We start from the raw sequence: 19,640 nt of genomic DNA on the forward strand, positions 1-19,640 counted from the left end.
AACAACCAGTAATAATCAGTAATAAATAACTAGTAGAACGTAAAAATCCCTATCAAGATAGACTTGCGACTTAAATGTTTTGAAATGACAGGTATTGCTACAGGCATGCAGCACATTAAGTAGCTCTGTGCAACTTTACCAATATTATTTTTGGTCTAGACTTTAGTCATAGAAATATTTAGCTACAGCTGGCTCAATTGAGCATCTTGAATTAGTCTGGAGGTTTGCTTTTAAGCATTTATCACTTTTGTATCGCTGTTGAACGTGAACACTAAATAAAACAGATACGGCTGACTCTCACCTGCAAGTCAACACGTTTCCACAGCTGTAAATTTCTTTCAGTTTATTGGCCAATTGAATTAAATTTTGTTCACCTGGCAATTCAGTTTTTATCAAAGAAGTCTTTTGAACAACACCTTTTTTGCCAATGTCTAATATTCTCAATGATTTGTAAGAGAGGATAAAAACCATTTTGAAATTTGAGCTGTTTCAAAAGAATAGTAATGATGAAGTACAACACTGATGTAAATTTGTTGCGCAAGAAATTATAGGCCTGTCTTTATTCACAAAATATTTGGTAATAAACCACAACAGGAAATCATACAATAACCGCTTCTCACCTTTATACACATGTTCATTTATAGAATATTCTAGAATCTGTTTGAGATTTCTTCTTGAGAACAAGGGCAATATAATATTATCCAATTGGTTAGTTTGCTGATTTGAGAAATGAGCATAGAGCTCAAGATGCTTTGTTATACTCCTCATCTCTCTTACAGGCATCGTATTGAAGCACTCTACACCTACTCAGCAGAGTTCGTTCATCGGATACAGAAAGAGCAGTTGGACAGGTATCGACAGATTACCTCCAGCGTCATGTCACCCGCAGTCGCTGCTAAAAAAACTAAAGAGTTCAGATCATCACCTCGAGAACAGGTGAGGTTTCCACGTGAAAAACAAAGAGCAAAAGAATTATTTAGGATTTGTTTTTATATAAAATTTTTAATCTCAAATTTCAAACGACAAAATCTTGTTTAAACCAGATAGTCGTCGTTTCTATTACTTAGTTGCAACTATAATACAAGTAGTTACCCCTGCAAATGTTTACGAGATCAGCGAAGCATAAAAATTGAGTTATTGCTTGCTGCAATAGTTTAATATTAGTTCTATCCATGTTATTAGAAACTGCTTGTACTACGTTTAAGATTTATATGATATATTAGCGAGCTATTCAATAGCCCTAGTAATGTGGCATAAAGAGACACTTATCTTAGTCTGTATGACTAGTGCATTATATTTGACAACACAACCAATTACGCTCAGTGGTGAGAAAAAACCAAAATTGCAGATTATTGGAGCAGTTTTCTGAATCACAATTGATGATCAAATTAGTTTTCTTTGTGCCCATGTTTTTGAGAACATGCTTTTTGTTAAGATACATGTGTCGTTGTTGAAACTGTGTTAGTAATTTATGGTGTTTGACCTACATAGCAAAAAGATTAACTAAATGTATTTGAATAAATATATTGAGGCGTTACGAACATTTGTCACTCGAAGGTGAAGTGAAACATTATGTATACGCAGATGCGAAGTGCCATCAACTACAATATCACTGAGGAAGAGTCCGAAGACCAGACAAGGTCTCCACCCAACCCCGAGCTAGAGGCGAGCATGACAGAGTTCCACAGCGAGTTGATGAACCACTGTCGGCTGTTTGAAGAGGAAGTGGAGGTTAATGGAGGAGAGGAAGACTCCTCAGGAGTTTTGGCTCAGATCTTTGGCTGGTACTCCAACCAGAAGTCACCTGACAGCGAAGGAGACGAAGCGGCGGAACCACCAGGTATTTATTTAGTTATAAACAAACTCTTTGATAGGTTTACTTAACTTTAGTTTGTAGAGAATCAGACATTCCTGATATTTCCTGTGAGGCTAAAAATTTCGTATCAACAGAATTTTGTACGAAGCACCAAATAGTTTGAAACTTAAAACTATCAGAGAGTGACTCCTGCTGCTGCTAAGATAAGCTATGTCGATATACTCCAAACTGAACTTCGCAGAGTTTTTATCTATATGAACAGCTACTGAATTGACTGCTCAATTATAAGTTTGCAGAGATTTTGACACGCACACGCACACACGCACGCACGCACACACACACGCACACAAACTATTGTTTCCATGACTTTGTTAATCTGCAAGTTTGCATCATCTGAAAAATGAAAATGGTGAAAATGCGCTATTCAGTAAAGTTTTGTTACTCGCGCATTCATATCGATTGTTTCATGTTTGCGAACAATGGAACTGGCACTTGCTAATAGTGCGCAAAAAATGCTATGCAAGCTATTCCATTTTCGACATTTCCCAAATTTCAATCATTCTTATTTCCATTTGAGCAGTTCCAAATGTGCCGCTATGACCTCTGGCATAGAAATCCTTATCTTTTTTGACAAAGCGCCTGTGTGAATCCACCACACCTGAATATCCATTGAACCACTTATCACATGGTAGCCTACAACTCTTAATCCACATCATGGAAACATAGTGACACAGGGTTATGCAAATGAGTGCGTGTATGGTCTTTGGATTCAAATTGCACCATTTTAAAATTATGGAAGTTTGGTAGTTGCCAATATACACTATGGTTTGCAAGGACTGAGCTAGGAGACCTTGTTAACAGTGCGCTTGCGTATGTCTGTGTCATGCATCATTACAAAACTCTGCGTGAGATCTTTACCTACAGTTGATGTTGGTAGGCTATGATAACAAGCTACTTGCTATATAAAGATGCATTTGGTTATCACTGCCATGTTGTTATTGGTTTGTCCTCAGGTCTTCCTCGAATCAAAAGTAATTACTGTGTTGATTGTTTAACTTTGAAAGCTGTGTGTAGAAGACAACTCCAAGTTTATCGGTATTTCTAAACATCAATGATTGCTCAGCTCACTCTGCTAGTCAATGATCAATATTTTTTCTTGTGCTCCTCAGAGGGGTACGCGCAAAGAATTCGAAAGGTTACTTAATGATTTTATCGCATAAAAACAACAAAACCTATAAAGACCCAGTGCAAACTTTGCACCCCTCTCAATGCTGGCCCCATCTAAAATCTATTTTCAATTTATTCATTACAATTCTTTAAATTATAAATACAACTGTCGAAAGGCGACAATATCGCACTGCAAAGACATTTCTTTTGGACTTCTAATCAACTGTTTTGAAATTTTAAGGTTAATCAAGCGTGATATTTGACAGCACTTGATTATGGTAACTGACACTTGCAAACCTGTTGTATATGCCGTGTGTCACCACCTGCCAACCATAGTTTATATTGTATGTCAGACACACTGCAGAAGTTGATATCAAGCACCATAATCAAGTGGTCTCGGGACAGTTCGATTGAGAGCCAGGAGTTAGTAAGACAGATGTTCTCTTTGCTCTACAGGCAGTACGATGCTCTCGGTGAGGTGAGTACACTATGGGAACTCTTCCTCTCTCGGTGAGGTGAGTACACTATGGGAACTCTTCCTCTCTCAGTGAGGTGAGTACACCATGGGAACTCTTCCTCTCTCGGTGAGGTGAGTACACTATGGGAACTCTTTCTCTCTCGGTGAGGTGAGTACACCATGGGAACTCTTCCTCTCTCGGGGAGGTGAGTACACCATGGGAACTCTTCCTCTCTCGGTGAGGTGAGTACACCATGGGGACTCTTCCTCTCTCGGTGAGGTGAGTACACCATGGGGACTCTTCCTCTCTCGGTGAGGTGAGTATTTCATGGGAACTCTTCCTCTCTCGGTGAGGTGAGTACACCATGGGGACTCTTCCTCTCTCGGTGAGGTGAGTACACTATGGGGACTCTTCCTCTCTCGGTGAGGTGAGTATTTCATGGGAACTCTTCCTCTCTCGGTGAGGTGAGTACACCATGGGGACTCTTCCTCTCTCGGTGAAGTGAGTATTCCATGGGAACTCTTTCTTTGTGGCTCCTCTAAACATCTAACAACACCTCTGAATTTTAGGCAAAGAGCATGAACAGAGTATTTTGTTGTTTATGTTTTATATAAAGTTGCAACTTATTTTGTACTTAACTTAGAAATGTATCTACTTATGTCATACGCATAAAATAGTACAAGCAAATTGCTAGTTTTGCTAATTCTTTTTACGAACTTCTTTTTTCTAGTTTTTGATTGTCAACTTAATTATGGTAAAGTGTTTAAAAATGTTTTGCTTATACAACTTGTTTTCTTATTACTGGTTTGTTTGTTTTTAACATTACTTGTAAACCTTTAGCATAAGCTTCACCAAACCTTTCTTGTTTCGCTTATATTTTTATTCATAATGTATTTCGAATATTACGATTGTGGAAGTGATATTTCACAATATTACTTTTATCGTGACTACTGAAATGCTGGACAGATTACTTCGCAAGATTACAGGAGCTGCCATTGGTTAATATCTTTGTAACTAGTGAATTAATGAGTGACCAGAAAGACACCAGCACATTTGAAAAATACACAAAAAAGCATCGGAAATGACGTCACTAGTTATATCGTTGCAAAAGTTTATGTCAGCTAGTGAGTTCAAGTTTAAGTATTACGAGTCTCTAATCTGCCGGTCTCTTTGCGGTTATAGACATAATCACACTTCTGGTTTATCTGAGCTTTTTAACTCTAATCATGTCTTATTGGTTATAATCATGAAACATTCTGACAGTCAGATCACCTCAAACATCAAACTATCGCAAATGATAAAAAAAATGCAAATAATTTCTGAAAAAATCTACAAAAAGTTTTGTGCAAGCTCATCAGTTGGTTTATTTCAGCTATATCTTCAGTTCTTGATTTTAAATTTATTAATTAAACTGGCTCAACACTTTTGTGATCAACTTGCAGGTTTTTGTCAAGCGATCTGCTTATACCAAGTATTTTACAATGTATAACTCATTGCTTGTCCGCTAGTCTTGTCTACAGTATAAATATTTGCTTCATGTGGGAGTCAGACAATTCACAATATCTCTTAGAAAATATTAGAGAATCGCTCAGCAAAAGTTCACTTCTTTAAATTTTACCTTCGTGAAGTGAGTTGCTGAAATGAAACTTACACAACCTTAAAATAAAATAAGAATTTAAACTCAGCTAATTTTATGGAGTCCCAGTTTAAAATGGCTGTCTTTTCTTTGTCCCCAGCTGATATCAGGCCTCTCAAGGACCTACGCCATAGGAGAGAAGAGTATAGAAGACCTGTATCACTTGATGAAGCCTCTTTGCAACATCCGATCACTCCTGACTGTTCAGGGCTCACCACACGAGGAAGAGATTCTCAAAAACAGCCTTGCGTTAGTATCTTTATTATTATTCGCTAGTTGTTACTTGTTATATACGCTGTTACACTTACTGTCATGACACCCTTTTGTGACTGACTTGACACTGCATTGTTTCTTCACTGGCTTCTTACTGACTTGTGATCTATGTACCACACATTTCACACAGTTTCTCACTGACTATAATTACTCTGTTTTAATTACCTACTTGTCTATAATTTGGTCTTTATATAACTACTAGCTGTACCACCCGGCGTTGCCTGGGTAATAAAAGAGTCTTTGGTAAGAAAATTTATTTTTATTTAGCATATACGACATTTACTATTCTAACTTTTAAACTTCGTATCATGAGAGAAGTGTTTTGCTCAGTTTAAATAAATTAAGAGAAAAATCAAACAACCGTAAAAGTGTTTAAATGTGAAAGAATTAGCAAGTTATAGCTAGAGTCTGTTTTGCTACAATGATTACAATAAAAAATGATTCGAAATTGATAAAAGTTTTAAGAACTTGAGAACACAAAATAAAAATCACGAATATATTAAATTAATAATAACAATTCTCGCATAGAAGTTTTTGTATAAAAATATTACTGCTATAACCGAAGCTATCCATCAAAACTTTGAATACGATGATACTGGTACCTCTTGATACTGGCACAAATGTAAAAATGAGATATCAGACTGTTTTTGTTGTCTGATCGAATAGAGAGAGATGTAATTCCTACTCGAGATAATACAACAGTCCAGGTGTAAACATTTTAAAGTTAATAGTTTTTAGCAATCGCCATGAGGGAAAGCCGGAAATTAGAGCTGGACATTAGAAATTGAAATGCCACATTTGAAAATTACAAATTAAAAAATTGGCTATGAATTTTAAAATGGTTTTTAAAATTTTCAAAAAGCGAAACAATCGAAAAAGGTAATATTAATTAATAATGAAGTGTTTCCCATTTTGCGTTAAGGATTCCGTAGATAAAATAGCTAAGTTCATAAAAATGGCTTAGCCTTGTGGTTAGGTGCGCGTGATTGCAAACTTCTGTTTGGAATGTGAGTTGAAATCCAGTACAATGTGCAGTTTTCGTTCCTAAAACTTTATTGCTATAACCTTGAGACAATTTATTTGACCTTGACACCATATTAACAAACTTTAAGAGATATATATATATATATATATATAATATATATATCATATCTTAAAGTTTGTCAATAAGGTTTCAAGGTCAAGGTACTATAATATAATAAGGTGTCAAGGTATATATATATAATTATATAAATATATAGATTTGTCACATATTTGCCTTTTTATCAGTTGTTATGTTTGCCTTTTGAATATGCCGAATATATAATCCAATACAACTTGCCTGCAATATATGTTTGCAGAGAGATCATGGACAACAAGATCTTCTTTCAACATCCTGACTTGATGAGACTGTTTTGTGTACATGAGACATCGATGCAGCTGATGGTAGCCACGCTCAACAAAACTCAGCAAGAGTATGTTATAAATATACTCATGCCATCATAGCTTTCCGCTGTCTTATAAAATTGCCTACCCTAGGACACTTATATTTCGCTAGTATTTAGTTTCGTGAGTAGCACACAGAGTAAAATTTCGCTGCAACTTAATTTCGCGGCTCTGATGAGTGCGAAAATATAGTGATGTGAAAATAAATGCAGTGCAAAAAAACAGATTACATTCCTCAGGCCCAGTTTGCTAATAAGAAAAAAATTCAATTTGGGACTAGTTCGTATTTGTAAACCACAGGTTGAAATGTGTGGGTGAGATCGACAATTCAATTTGATCACTTGCTGCCATTTGTTTCTTAGATTATCAATGATGTCTAGGTCCCTCCCGCCGTGACTTTCACAATCGAATCCCAAGAAGAAGAAAATAGATAGGTAACAACCAACTTCACAACCAAAACTGTCTAACCCTTACGCTGCCATAAACGCATTTATGCGTTTTCTAGGGGCCACTGCCATAAACGCATTTTTGGACTTTCTCAGCGTGGTAACCTGATTTTATTATTCGTTGACCACATAACCCACGGTCTTAAAGACTTTTATGAAATTGACTGTGTTGTCCGAAGATTTCTTTATAAAATCAGCCTAAAACAACGAAGCAATTTTAAACTTTTGTTTGAGAATTTCTAATCTAAAAGCGAACATTTTTCTGTGAGTTCATTAACTACCCCGCGCGAGTCATAAAACAGGTAATTAGTTGTTGATGACATAATAGCCAATTTAGATTCTCGTGATTATACAGATAATTAAAGTAGAACTTGAAAAAATACTGTATACACATCATGAAGCAATATCGGCAATTTCGGTAAGATGGCTGGCACTAGGCCGGTAGCGATTTTGTACATGGTTGGCAGTGAAAGAGATAATGTGGTTGGACCTGATGAGGGTTGATATTGTCTTTGGTTGGTAATAAAATTCATCACTACAATAATTATTCTTCAATTTTATGACTTCACCTACCAGACTTTCATCCTCATCAGTTACAAATTCGGTGACTAAACTAATCTTAATTTGCTTTGCCATGCTGCTCAGTCGGTGTATTGGCTATAATGAGTTTACCAGAAATTTCCCATTGAGCCCAACCACAGACGAAAATTGCCTGCATTTCTATTATGACGATTTTATTGTGGATATCAATGAACAAAGCTATTTAACTTCGCTTTTTCGCTGGTTCGTTATGATAGTTTAGTTTCGCTCATTATATTTTCGCGAGAGGATGACACCGCGAAAATGCGAAAGTTAGATGCCGCGAATACATAAGTGTCCTAGGGTAGTAAATATCCAAATGCGGTTATAATTCTCCTATTAGTTATGTAGGGCTACACGTGCTACGTAATTTGTTCTATATTCATACTTACTGGACATCTGCTAAAACTGGTTTATCATAGTTAGCCTTTGCTTTTTAGACATCCATGTAGACTCAGTTTTAAAAGATTTTTAGTTAAAACAAATCAGCTGCGGCTAAATTTTAGCGATCATTAAAATGAGTAACTAGTAGTTCCTTCCATGGATGCCCAGTTGTAAATAAATTAATGCAGCTTAGCTAATTCTCCTATATGCATCAACATGTAATGAAAGTCTGTGGTGGAGACGACTCATATGTTCATTTGAGAAGCACAAAGAGAAGCTGGTACTGTATTAGCAGTCTAAAACAGTTTTTGAAAAATCTTTGGAAACCAAAAGGAATGCTTCTGGCAGCAATAGCTTACTGCTTTAGCAGATTCCAACTACTTTGGTGTGTATATCCATAATCATTGTTACTGCTGCTGACACACCTCTAGCCATACCATAGATTTTGAGTGAGTTTGAACAAAATTCTGTTTGTTAAAATGTTACTGTTTTTCAGTATTCAAGTCAGCGATGTTTCACTTCCTTGGTTATAGTTCATGATTCAAGATCTTTGAGATATAATTCTTTAATAGGAATTCTATATAACTATAATTTTTTTCTTATTTTACCTAATTCAGCTGCCATCTGGTTTACATGTACGTACAGCAGTGGATATTGTAGATACATAGGTGGTATTATATCTTTTATTTCATGCGTGATGTATGCTAAGATGTTTCGCTGGCAGCTTGTCAGTTGATACCGCATAAGGCATTTGAAGTTTATGTATTTATCCCAAGGTGCACCAAACTTTACTTCACATATGCATGTTGATGCCAGATAGAGTCACACTTTTAGCGTGGTATATTTAGAAAGGCTCTAGGGAATGGGTAAGCTCAAACATATGTGAGGTACCAGAAGGGTTGGGGGTAGCACAATATATTTATGTTAATTAACTGCATGTGTCCAACCTTTATTGCTCAATACGTTTCAAATGATGCAAATTTATGCAAATTTCTAATTTTCGCGTTGCTAAAAAAGGTGGCATTTTTCACCCCATTCTGCAAAGAGACTGCTACTCGTGGTTCTCTGGCTATGATAGTACAACATTATAATAAGACAACCAGTTCTTTTTGTTTCAGTAGTTAATCAAAAGTTTTTTGAATTTCAAGAGATGCATCTGATGGCTTTGTATATGCGAAGCTATTCAAACCTTTTATAAAGTACGAAATATCTAACAGAAAATATCATAATGTTATACAACAACATTATGAGATGGTGACACCATTTGGTCTTTTTTGTGTGTGAAATATACGTAATTTCAATGTTATACAAGTTGCACCACGCATGTGAGCCATAAACTAGGACATACATTGACCCGTATAATCTAACTGGCGTATAATCTAACTGGCGGTTGAAGGAACTAATACAATAATGCACTCATAAACTTTGTGTCTTTAATTGGTGGTGGTAATAGACAGCACATTTTACGTCTATGATTAACGTGTCTATGGATTCTGCAGCTTTACCACAATCCATGTTTGTGGCTGGTGCGGGTTGTCTTTTTCCCACATCACATCTCTCGTTGCTGTAGATAAACTACAAACATGGCCATTTGTCATTTTTGTGTGCAGTGTTGAACTTTAGCAGTAAATAAATAAATGTGTGTTTAATTCTTTATTGGTATTATTAATCACCAACAAACTGATGTTTTTATTACATGTCGATACAAAACTGAGAGGGCAGAAATCTGGAATTATTGAGTGAGTTAAACCGAATTGTTTTCAAAGTTGATAATCTAATAGTATTGCGGAGTCAGGATAATGAATTGAAGGCTGGAGTAACAGAAAGTTTATAAACTGCAACATAAATAAGGATCTTATGCCTGTGGCTGAGGTAACTTACAATCATCAGCAACAATCTCTGTGGTAATTTGAGACATCCAACATATTGCTAATAAGTTATTGTTGATCAGAGCAAGCAAAAACGTAATCATAATCGGCTCATTAATTTTTATGCAACTAATTTAAGCAAGTTTTTGAATTTCTCACTGCTCACGTGATCACCCAGAGTTTCTCACTGCTCACACGTTCACCCAGAGTAAATTGTGGATGTTTTATATCCACTCAAAATGCAAGCCTATTTTTGTGTAAAAAGTGGTCGCGCCGACAGACACTGTTTTCACTAAAGCAAAGATCATAAGTTGTAATGACTTGCATCTTTAAAGCTAGTTTTTTTAGCTAGTTTTCTCTTCCTGCATGTACCGGATAAGCGACAGTATCTTTTACGCACTTAATTCGTCAAATAAATGTATTTTACGCAGCACGAATAGGAAAAGGATCTCGCTTGTTGATTTCGCTAGGCTATAGACACGTTCAAACAACGGTGTATATGCTGTCTCGTAAAAGTTACTTTTATGTGGTTGACAGGAAGGTTGAAACAGACAGCTCAGAGATGGTCGTCATGTGCTGCAAGTTTCTTTGTTACTTCTGTCGCATCAGCAGGAAGAATCAGCAAGCCATGTTTGAGCACCTCGGCTATCTTCTAGAGAACAGTAGCATGCTTCTAGGTATGAGTTCATGTTTTTATATTATGTAGGCTTACAGCTGTTATCTCGCTCTAGTTTTTCTATCAAAATCTTTTCTTAATCATCTGGTTAGCTGAGAGTTACCGTATTAAAACATGTTGGTTGTTGGTTGTGGGCCTATCAGGAGATATTCAAGCGATACTTACTACAAATATTATTTGAAGGGCGCAATTCTTGGAAGATAGAGAATGATATCCGCTTAGTTTACTGCAAGCCGAGGTTGTGTGTGTTTTTAAGAAGACTGTTACGCAAAGGTTAGCACTGTGATTTTTGCTGGACACGTGTGAGTCCAGTAACAAGGAAAACTTGATGACTGGAGACATGCCCAGTTGCAGAGAGCAATGTAGGGTTGGATGTCATTACTGTCACCACTAATACCCTTTCTTTGGGAATTTAACCTGAACCTGTTATTTGTAAGTCAGGCGTTCTAGACCACCCATACAGACTAAAGTTAAACAGTTGCGTGGCAACTGCAATAACTTAACTTTGAACTGTATCAAACATAGTGACTATATGCTTGTAGTGAGGCCATCTTTGAGAGGATCGTGTCCTCTTGACGTAGCTTACTCATCTCTCATGGATAACAATGAACTAGCCTTAGCACTCCGGGAGTCACACCTTGAGCGAATAGTCGCGTATCTGTCTCGAGCAGGAGTTCAGGTTGGTTACTTTGGCAAATGTATTCTTACTTCTGTGTTCATCAGTTTCGGTAAGGCAATATTGACAATACAAACCCAAAGCGCATACAAATGTCTGTAGTATAGGATTCTCATGACTATATGGTTTGGACACAATCAGGAATTGGACTAAAAAACTAGCTTCAAAGATTTAAGTCATTACAATTTATTACCCTTTACTATAATAAGAACGGTGTCTGTCTGTTCGACTATTTGTCTGCTCGACGATGTGTCTGTTTGTCCGAGGCCTGGATTAGAGGTTAGAGTAAGAGATTGCCGTGCATGGGACTTGAACTCGTGTCATTAAGCTTGGTAGACCGACACTGTAAAACCTGCACTAATCGACTGACTTGAAACATTTCAGAATAATTGTGCAAAGGGGTTGTTTTCTCTGCTTTCTGACTAAAAAAGGGAGCCAAATAATTTAGACAAAGTTTGTAAGATACCATTTATTGATAAATTCTCGCGGCCCACTGGACGATCTCTCACGAAACACTAAACTGGACTGGTTAAAAGTTAAAATAAAATATACAATAAAAAATACTACATATAAAATTACTAATTTAGATAGAAAGTTAAATTAGCGATTAAAAGAGTGCATTTCTTTACAAACCCAGTGTTTTATTAATTTACCTTTTGTCAGATATGAATTATTTTATTAATAAGTTTTCCTAGTACTAGTGTGTGTAATATTTATATTGTACAGTTTAAACTTTGGTTATATGTTTGTTGTAACAAACTCTGTGAAGAACTTAAATATGGTTGCTGTGACTATTCTGTAAATACTAAAATAACCCTAATTTAATTCAATTTATTAAGTTAGGGATTGTTAAAAAAATTACTTTGTTTGTTGTCCTAGCTTCTGCATTTGATTATCGGTAGTATTTGATGTCAATTCTCTGTAAATTGTAGCCTTGATGAATTGTAAAAAGTTGATTTGTAATTCCATCATCTTTGTATCTTCCATTCTATCATTTGTATTTCTAGTCAAACCCAGAACTGCTTGCTGCTGGATATCCAGACATAGGATGGGATCCGGTAGAAGGAGAGCGATTCTTGGACTTCCTTAGATTCTGTGTTTGGGTGAATGGTGAGTAGTTGTATATAGCTGTCTCTAGCAGCAGGTTAAAGAGAGGGATTCCATACCATAAAGTTTTAAATTTTGGGTGGTGAATGTCCAAGAGATTATTTTTAATAGCGTTAATATTTTTAATAGGGACCTGATCGATCACCAAAGATAAAGAAAAGTTATTAAAATCTGTTGGTTTGGCTTTAGCACCTTGTAGTGAGACTAAAGGTATTTTTTAAATAAAATGCAGTCAAACCTTCACTTGTTATCACCTCGGTTTGTGAGTTTTTGACATTTGACACAAACTTTGGATGAAAGTTGTTTGGATATAAAAAATAATTTTCAACATACGATGTCCAGCATTTCTCGAAATATTATAATTGTAGAAAAACATTTTTTTGCCTTTTTTCACTATTTTTCTCTAGCCTTTTCTTCAAATTGAGGCAAAGAATTATAAAAAAGTTAAACATTTGGATCAATTTTTTAGAAAACTTAGTTTAAATATGAAAGGGAAAGCAATGCAAAAATAAAGAAAACCTCAAGTAAGTTAAATTGAAGGGATAATTAATAGTTTATCACTGATAATTTATCTTTAGACATGTTTTCATATAATACATTTGTTTTAATGCAATGTGCAATTGCCAGAAGTATTTGTCATTAAGTTTTTCAGCTGTGGAATGAAGTAATCGAGGCAATATTTTCTTGTACAAATATTTGCTATAATCTATAATGGCTTTAACATACTATGTAAGTGATGGAACAGATTAACATAGTAAGTCTATGTTTGTCTGTAACATTAATTTCATTATAACATCAACCCAAAATTGTACTCTTTAATTCTTACCTAATGGTTCTCAACCTGGTAGATTTAAACTAATTGAATTCAAGTAAATGTTGTTACATTGCTGGAAAACTTTTACATGCACTTGAGGAGGAATTCGTTGCCTGGTCCCTGAGCACGTAAACTGACTGGTCTTTAAAATTGTTAGTTCAAAAGCCTTTAAGAAAGTTTAGCAAAGATTTTTATTATGTGACAACCATTCTTAGCTATTTTTACTCTATTTCTAGTACAAGTTGAAATTAAAGAAAAAACAATTTAGCTATATAATAGGTAGATAATAACAGACATTTTTGTGCTGTCTCTAAACGTTTACCAAATTAAAAACATTTAGCAAACATTCAGGGAGCAGGTTACAAGTTTGAGTAGTGAAAGATTTTTTATGGAAATAAAGTATACAGGATTTTATTTTCATGACAATTTAAAAATGCCCCGTTGTATTTACCAATTTTTAAAAATGTCTGTCAATTCAAATATAAGCCTAGCTTTACTGTGTACATGTACAAGTACATGTACAAGTACATGTACCTTGTACATGTACATGTACAGGTACATTTCTTTAATGTTGAAGCAATTAGAATATCCATGTTTGTAATTAATCAAAGAACTTCAGGCAAACCTTTTTGCTGCCATAAATAGCACACATTGTAATCTCTTGGTAGTTTACCACACCCATGTTCATGAATTATCGTTAGACACCTTGTAGTTTCATAATTTATGTCCATCTTGTGGTTACATGGTATTAGTACCCCATTTTCTAGACAGGCCTCCCAATCCTGTGTACCAACTGCCCTGGTTCAGTTCCTATTTCTTTCTTAGCTTCACAAATCACACCATGAAGATTTATCTTTCCCTACATTTTATGCGGGTCTCAACCACTATTCTGTGTGCCCATTTTGTTAAATTGACCTTTTACCTTCACAATGTTATGTGCTGACCCCGGCAGGTGATACTAGTGGCGAAAGAGGTAGGCTGCATCCTCAAGGTTGCAATGTATGTTTTTCAATCTTCTTGTCGACTTCTAATCGTTTTAAAAGTTCCTCTGGAAGTCTTTCACTAAGTTTTTGATAGAATATCACTCTGAAAATGGTGTGATTGAGACGAGCTCAGCTGGCATGATTTCTCAATTTCTCAAAAGGAACAGAGACTAGTGGTTTTTTGTTGAAAATTTGAACCTTTTATTTTTGAATTTGAATTTTTCGAGTTTGAAACACGTTACAAAATACACGGAAGATCTGCTTTTGAGTTAAACACCACAGTTTTACACAAAATGAGATACTTTTGATGAATGCAAGCCAAACATTCTTAGAGTATTAGGACAAGAAATTAATTGGTTTCAAACTAGAGACAGTTACTTACTCTAGTGCTATGACTCTGTGATCTAAGAGAGTTACATTCAAATGCAGTAGATATCAGTCTCCTACGTTGACCAGATCATACTTTCAGATATATTTTGGAAACCATTTCTAGCCCCGCCAATATGATGGAGTTTTTGTTTCAGTAGTTGTTCAAGATTATTTCAAATTTCAAGAGATGCATCTGATGATGTATATACATGTGACTCAAACTCATACATATACTCAAACTTTCCATCCAGTGCAAAGTATCTAGCAGCATTTTTACTTTCTCAACACAAGGAATATGTCATTGCCTCGGATGTCTCATAAAAACTCTTTAGCTGGTGAAAGATTTTCTTACTGTGTTGAAAAACTTTTCCTGTGTGCCGTGACTAACTTTTTCTAACCCCAAGTTTCTAGATGTTTCTTCAATCTTCCTTGAATATTACCTTTTCATGTTGTAAGAGCCCTTCCGCATCGCAGGGGCGGCTGTTATGTGTCGGCTATTTTGCAGATGCTTTTATGCTTGCTTCCTGTCAGCGCTGTTTTGTTTTTACCCAGCAACGGTAGGTCAGCCAAACGACCGATTATCAGAATTTAATCATGCAGGTTTCTGTCTAGGTATAGAGTTGCGTAACAGAATCAGGAGAAAGGCTTATTGTTTCTATTGAGGAGAGTTTGTGGTTCGCATGGTTCCTAGTTTGTAGTGACCACTACTACAGACATTGTGGTAGTGACCACTACTACAGAACTTGTGATAGTGACCACTACTACAGACATTGTGGTAGTGACCACCACTACAGACATTGTGGTAGTGACCACTACTATAGACATTGCGGTAGTGACCACTACTAGAGACATTGTGGTAGTGACCACTACTACAGAACTTGTGGTAGTGACCACTACTACAGAACTTGTGGTAGTGACCACTACTACAGACATTGTGGTAGTGACCACTACTACAGAACTTGTGGTAGTGACCACTACTACAGGCATTGTGGTAGTGACCACTACTACAGACATTGTGGTAGTGACCACTACTATAGACATTGCGGTAGTGACCACTACTAGAGACATTGTGGTAGTGACCACTACTACAGAACTTGTGGTAGTGACCACTACTACAGAACTTGTGGTAGTGACCACTACTACAGACATTGTGTTAATGACCACTACTACAGACATTGTGTTAGTGACCACTACTACAGACACTGTGGTAATGACCACTACTACAGACATTGTGGTAGTGACCACTACTACAGACATTGTGGAAGGGACCACTACTACAGACATTGTGGTAGTGACCACTACTACAGAACTTGTGGTAGTGACCACTACTACAGAAATTGTGGTAGTGATCACTACTCCAGACATCGTGGTAGTGACCACTACTACAGACATTGTGGTAGTGACCACTTCTACAGACATTGTGATAGTGACCACTACTACAGACATTGTGGTAGTGACCACCACTACAGACATTGTGGTAGTGACCACTACTATAGACATTGCGGTAGTGACCACTACTAGAGACATTGTGGTAGTGACCACTACTACAGAACTTGTGGTAGTGACCACTACTACAGAACTTGTGGTAGTGACCACTACTACAGACATTGTGGTAGTGACCACTACTACAGAACTTGTGGTAGTGACCACTACTACAGGCATTGTGGTAGTGACCACTACTACAGACATTGTGGTAGTGACCACTACTATAGACATTGCGGTAGTGACCACTACTAGAGACATTGTGGTAGTGATCACTACTACAGAACTTGTGGTAGTGACCACTACTACAGAACTTGTGGTAGTGATCACTACTACAGACATTGTGGTAGTGACCACTACTGCAGACATTGTGGTACTGACCACTACTACAGACATTGTGTTAGTGACCACTACTACAAACATTGTGGTAGGGACCAATACTACAGACATTGTGGTAGTGACCACTACTACAGAACTTGTGGTAGTGACCACTACTACAGACATTGTGTTAATGACCACTACTACAGACATTGTGTTAGTGACCACTACTACAGACACTGTGGTAATGACCACTACTACAGACATTGTGGTAGTGACCACTACTACAGACATTGTGGAAGGGACCACTACTACAGACATTGTGGTAGTGACCACTACTACAGAACTTGTGGTAGTGACCACTACTACAGAAATTGTGGTAGTGATCACTACTCCAGACATCGTGGTAGTGACCACTACTACAGACATTGTGGTAGTGACCACTTCTACAGACATTGTGATAGTGACCACTACTACAGACATTGTGGTAGTGACCACTACTACAGACATTGTGGTAGTGACCACTACTACAGACATTGTGGTAGTGGATACAATATGAGCTATGCCCTTTTTAAATTTAAAACCTAAGGTTGTCAGTGACGAGTGACTAGTGATATATGCATTAATCAAAAAACAAGTTTTGTTAGGGGATTTTGTGCAACTTTCATCGTTATCCCAGTTTCATCTGTTATCTCCACTTCCCAAAAATAATCAACATTTACTTAACCATTTATTTTCCATAGAAATATGTGATAGTGAAGCAACAATGATCGAGCTTATAGTGTATGCTGCCGGAATGATGTAACATATGATGTCGTGATGTAACATTATAAAACATGTAAAGGAGCCTATAATGTATGGTCGTATGTGCTATTTGTTGAATTTATTGCATGACGCATATATATGGTACTTTATTGGCAATAATTTCATTTCAAAAATATAAATTTTTTTCCAATTAGGCTATACAACATTAGTAAAACCAAAAAGGGCAACAGTTAGCCATTAAAATCGAATAGTTTGCCAAATAGTGTTTAAAAGCCTTTCTCTGCTACAATTACCATTTTCATAGCTATTTATGTGTATGGCTATAAAAAGATGCCAAATTTTTGTCGCAAATGTCAGCCATTAAAAATGTTGTCTAGCATTATTAAAAGCTTATGCAAGCCACCACTTGGTATAATAATTACTCTGGAAGTATTTCAGTTATGGCTTTTGAAAATACCTATGATACAAATACTGCTTTAAAAAAATCTTGGTAAGATGTTAATATCAGCAGCATACATTGTTGTCAATGGTAGATCTATTAATAAAAATGTTAGTTTATTTATATTTACTAAAACCAATATTCTAGGTGAGTCAGTGGAAGAGAATGCCAACTTGGTGGTGAGGTTGTTAATCAGAAGACCAGAGTGCCTAGGTCCAGCTCTACGAGGAGAGAGTGGAGGCGGTGGCCTTCTCAAGGCCATGAAATATGGCATCGTCATGAGTGAGCAGGTAAGTTTGAAGTTACAATTGACATTGACATCAAGGTCTGGAGATCAGGTGCTTCGCATTACCAATGGTATTGCCACAAGTGAGCAGGTCAAAAGAGGCTGCACATATAAATGGCTTTATTTAAGCATTTTAACTATGAATGAAGCCATATTGTCTTTCAAGGTTTGGGTCAGCAAATATTCTTTTTAGTTAACCATTTCATTTCATTTATTTTCATAGCTTCTTGTTTAAAGTCATAACTGCAGTTAGGTGAAGCCTGTTTTAGTGGCTTGAATGCTGCTCTTTCCTTTGTTTTATGATTCTTGTATGGCATAATTTGGAAAACATTTCTGTTTGAAATGAAACTACTGCCAATAAATATATATATATATATATATATACAGTATATATATACACATTTATTGGCAATGATTTCATTTCAAACAGAAATGTTTGAAATGAATATTTAAAACCGGAATTGTATATTTAAAAGAATAATATATATTAGATATATCAATATAAATCTGAATGTTTGTCTGTTCAATTATAGCGATAAAGTTCTAGTAACAAACAAGCACCTGTGAAGTGGATTTGAACAGGCGACATTTAAATCGCAATACTAAAAACAAGCACGCATAACCACAAGGTTATGTCGTTGTTATTATTTCCACTGATCTTACCGTACACTGTATATCCTTTTCACGATTGCACACGCTAAATTAAATGTGCACTTTTTATTACGTCGGGTTACGATGACCCTTTTATACAATTTGGTCACTCTGCTATGTAGAACACGGTGTTTTTTCACCCTCGCCATCGGACATTTTTCGCCATTGGATATCAACAAAAATTTATCTCGAAGTTCAAATTTGGCAGCCGGTGTGCTGAACACGTCGGAATAATGAAGATATATGCTATTCGCTGGAATCTCTCCCACAACATATGAAAGAGTTATGATGCTTGCTGTCTCTCAGTTCAGTGTTATTCGTTATTAGTTATCGGATAAAACGAAACCGGAAACAGATGGGTGATAAAATTTTAGCCAATGCAAACTTGAAGTTTAGTAAAATACATATTAAAACTTAGTTTCAAGGATGTGTTTAGTAAGCTAAATTCATTTAAGTTACATTCAATGCTTATGTTATACCTTCTGTCTCGAAGGTAAAAACTCCATACGCTACATACCACACATAGTACATTGTAATGCTACATTGTATTTCAGATCATAACCACTAAATACACTAAAATTGCTGTAGGTAACTATAGTTACTAAGTTAACCTATTACTTTATTACTAATTTTAAACATGTACAGTATGTATTTATATAAAGTTTTGGTGGTTTTTACCAGTGGGTGTTTGCATTAGATAATCACTATGGGTTTCTATACCCTTCTATATCACATTTTCGCCTTACTACGCCAACACTGGAACAAATTAAAGTCGTATGGCGAGGGTCCACGTGTGTATTAATTAATACTAATTTTGGTGTTTATTACTTTTTTTTGAAATTTTTTTGAAAGTTAATTTTTTTCCCATTTTATCATATTTTTTTAATTTATAATTTTCAAATACGCCGTTTCAATGTCGAATGTGCCGTTGTACTCATATTTCTGGTTTCGGTAATTCTGTAAAAGCTAAATGCTTTTTACGTGGGCAATTTATTCTCTGGCGTAGGAAATACCACTCCATT

The 19,640-nt window shown here is 36.1% G+C and overlaps 1 protein-coding gene across 1 annotated transcript in view; it reads left to right on the plus strand.

Moving 5' to 3' along the window:
* Positions 1-19,640, plus strand: part of LOC137400667 (ryanodine receptor-like) — a 167,140-nt gene that overhangs the window by 68,899 nt on the left and 78,601 nt on the right. The window contains 9 exon segments of the mRNA XM_068086999.1: positions 780-936; positions 1,585-1,840; positions 3,337-3,461; positions 5,178-5,326; positions 6,691-6,804; positions 10,590-10,735; positions 11,271-11,407; positions 12,412-12,514; positions 17,829-17,971. Of these exon segments, the coding sequence (XP_067943100.1) occupies positions 780-936; positions 1,585-1,840; positions 3,337-3,461; positions 5,178-5,326; positions 6,691-6,804; positions 10,590-10,735; positions 11,271-11,407; positions 12,412-12,514; positions 17,829-17,971 (1,330 nt within the window).

Source organism: Watersipora subatra, chromosome 7, assembly GCF_963576615.1.
Source record: "Watersipora subatra chromosome 7, tzWatSuba1.1, whole genome shotgun sequence".
Taxonomy (NCBI): Eukaryota; Metazoa; Bryozoa; class Gymnolaemata; order Cheilostomatida; family Watersiporidae; genus Watersipora; species Watersipora subatra.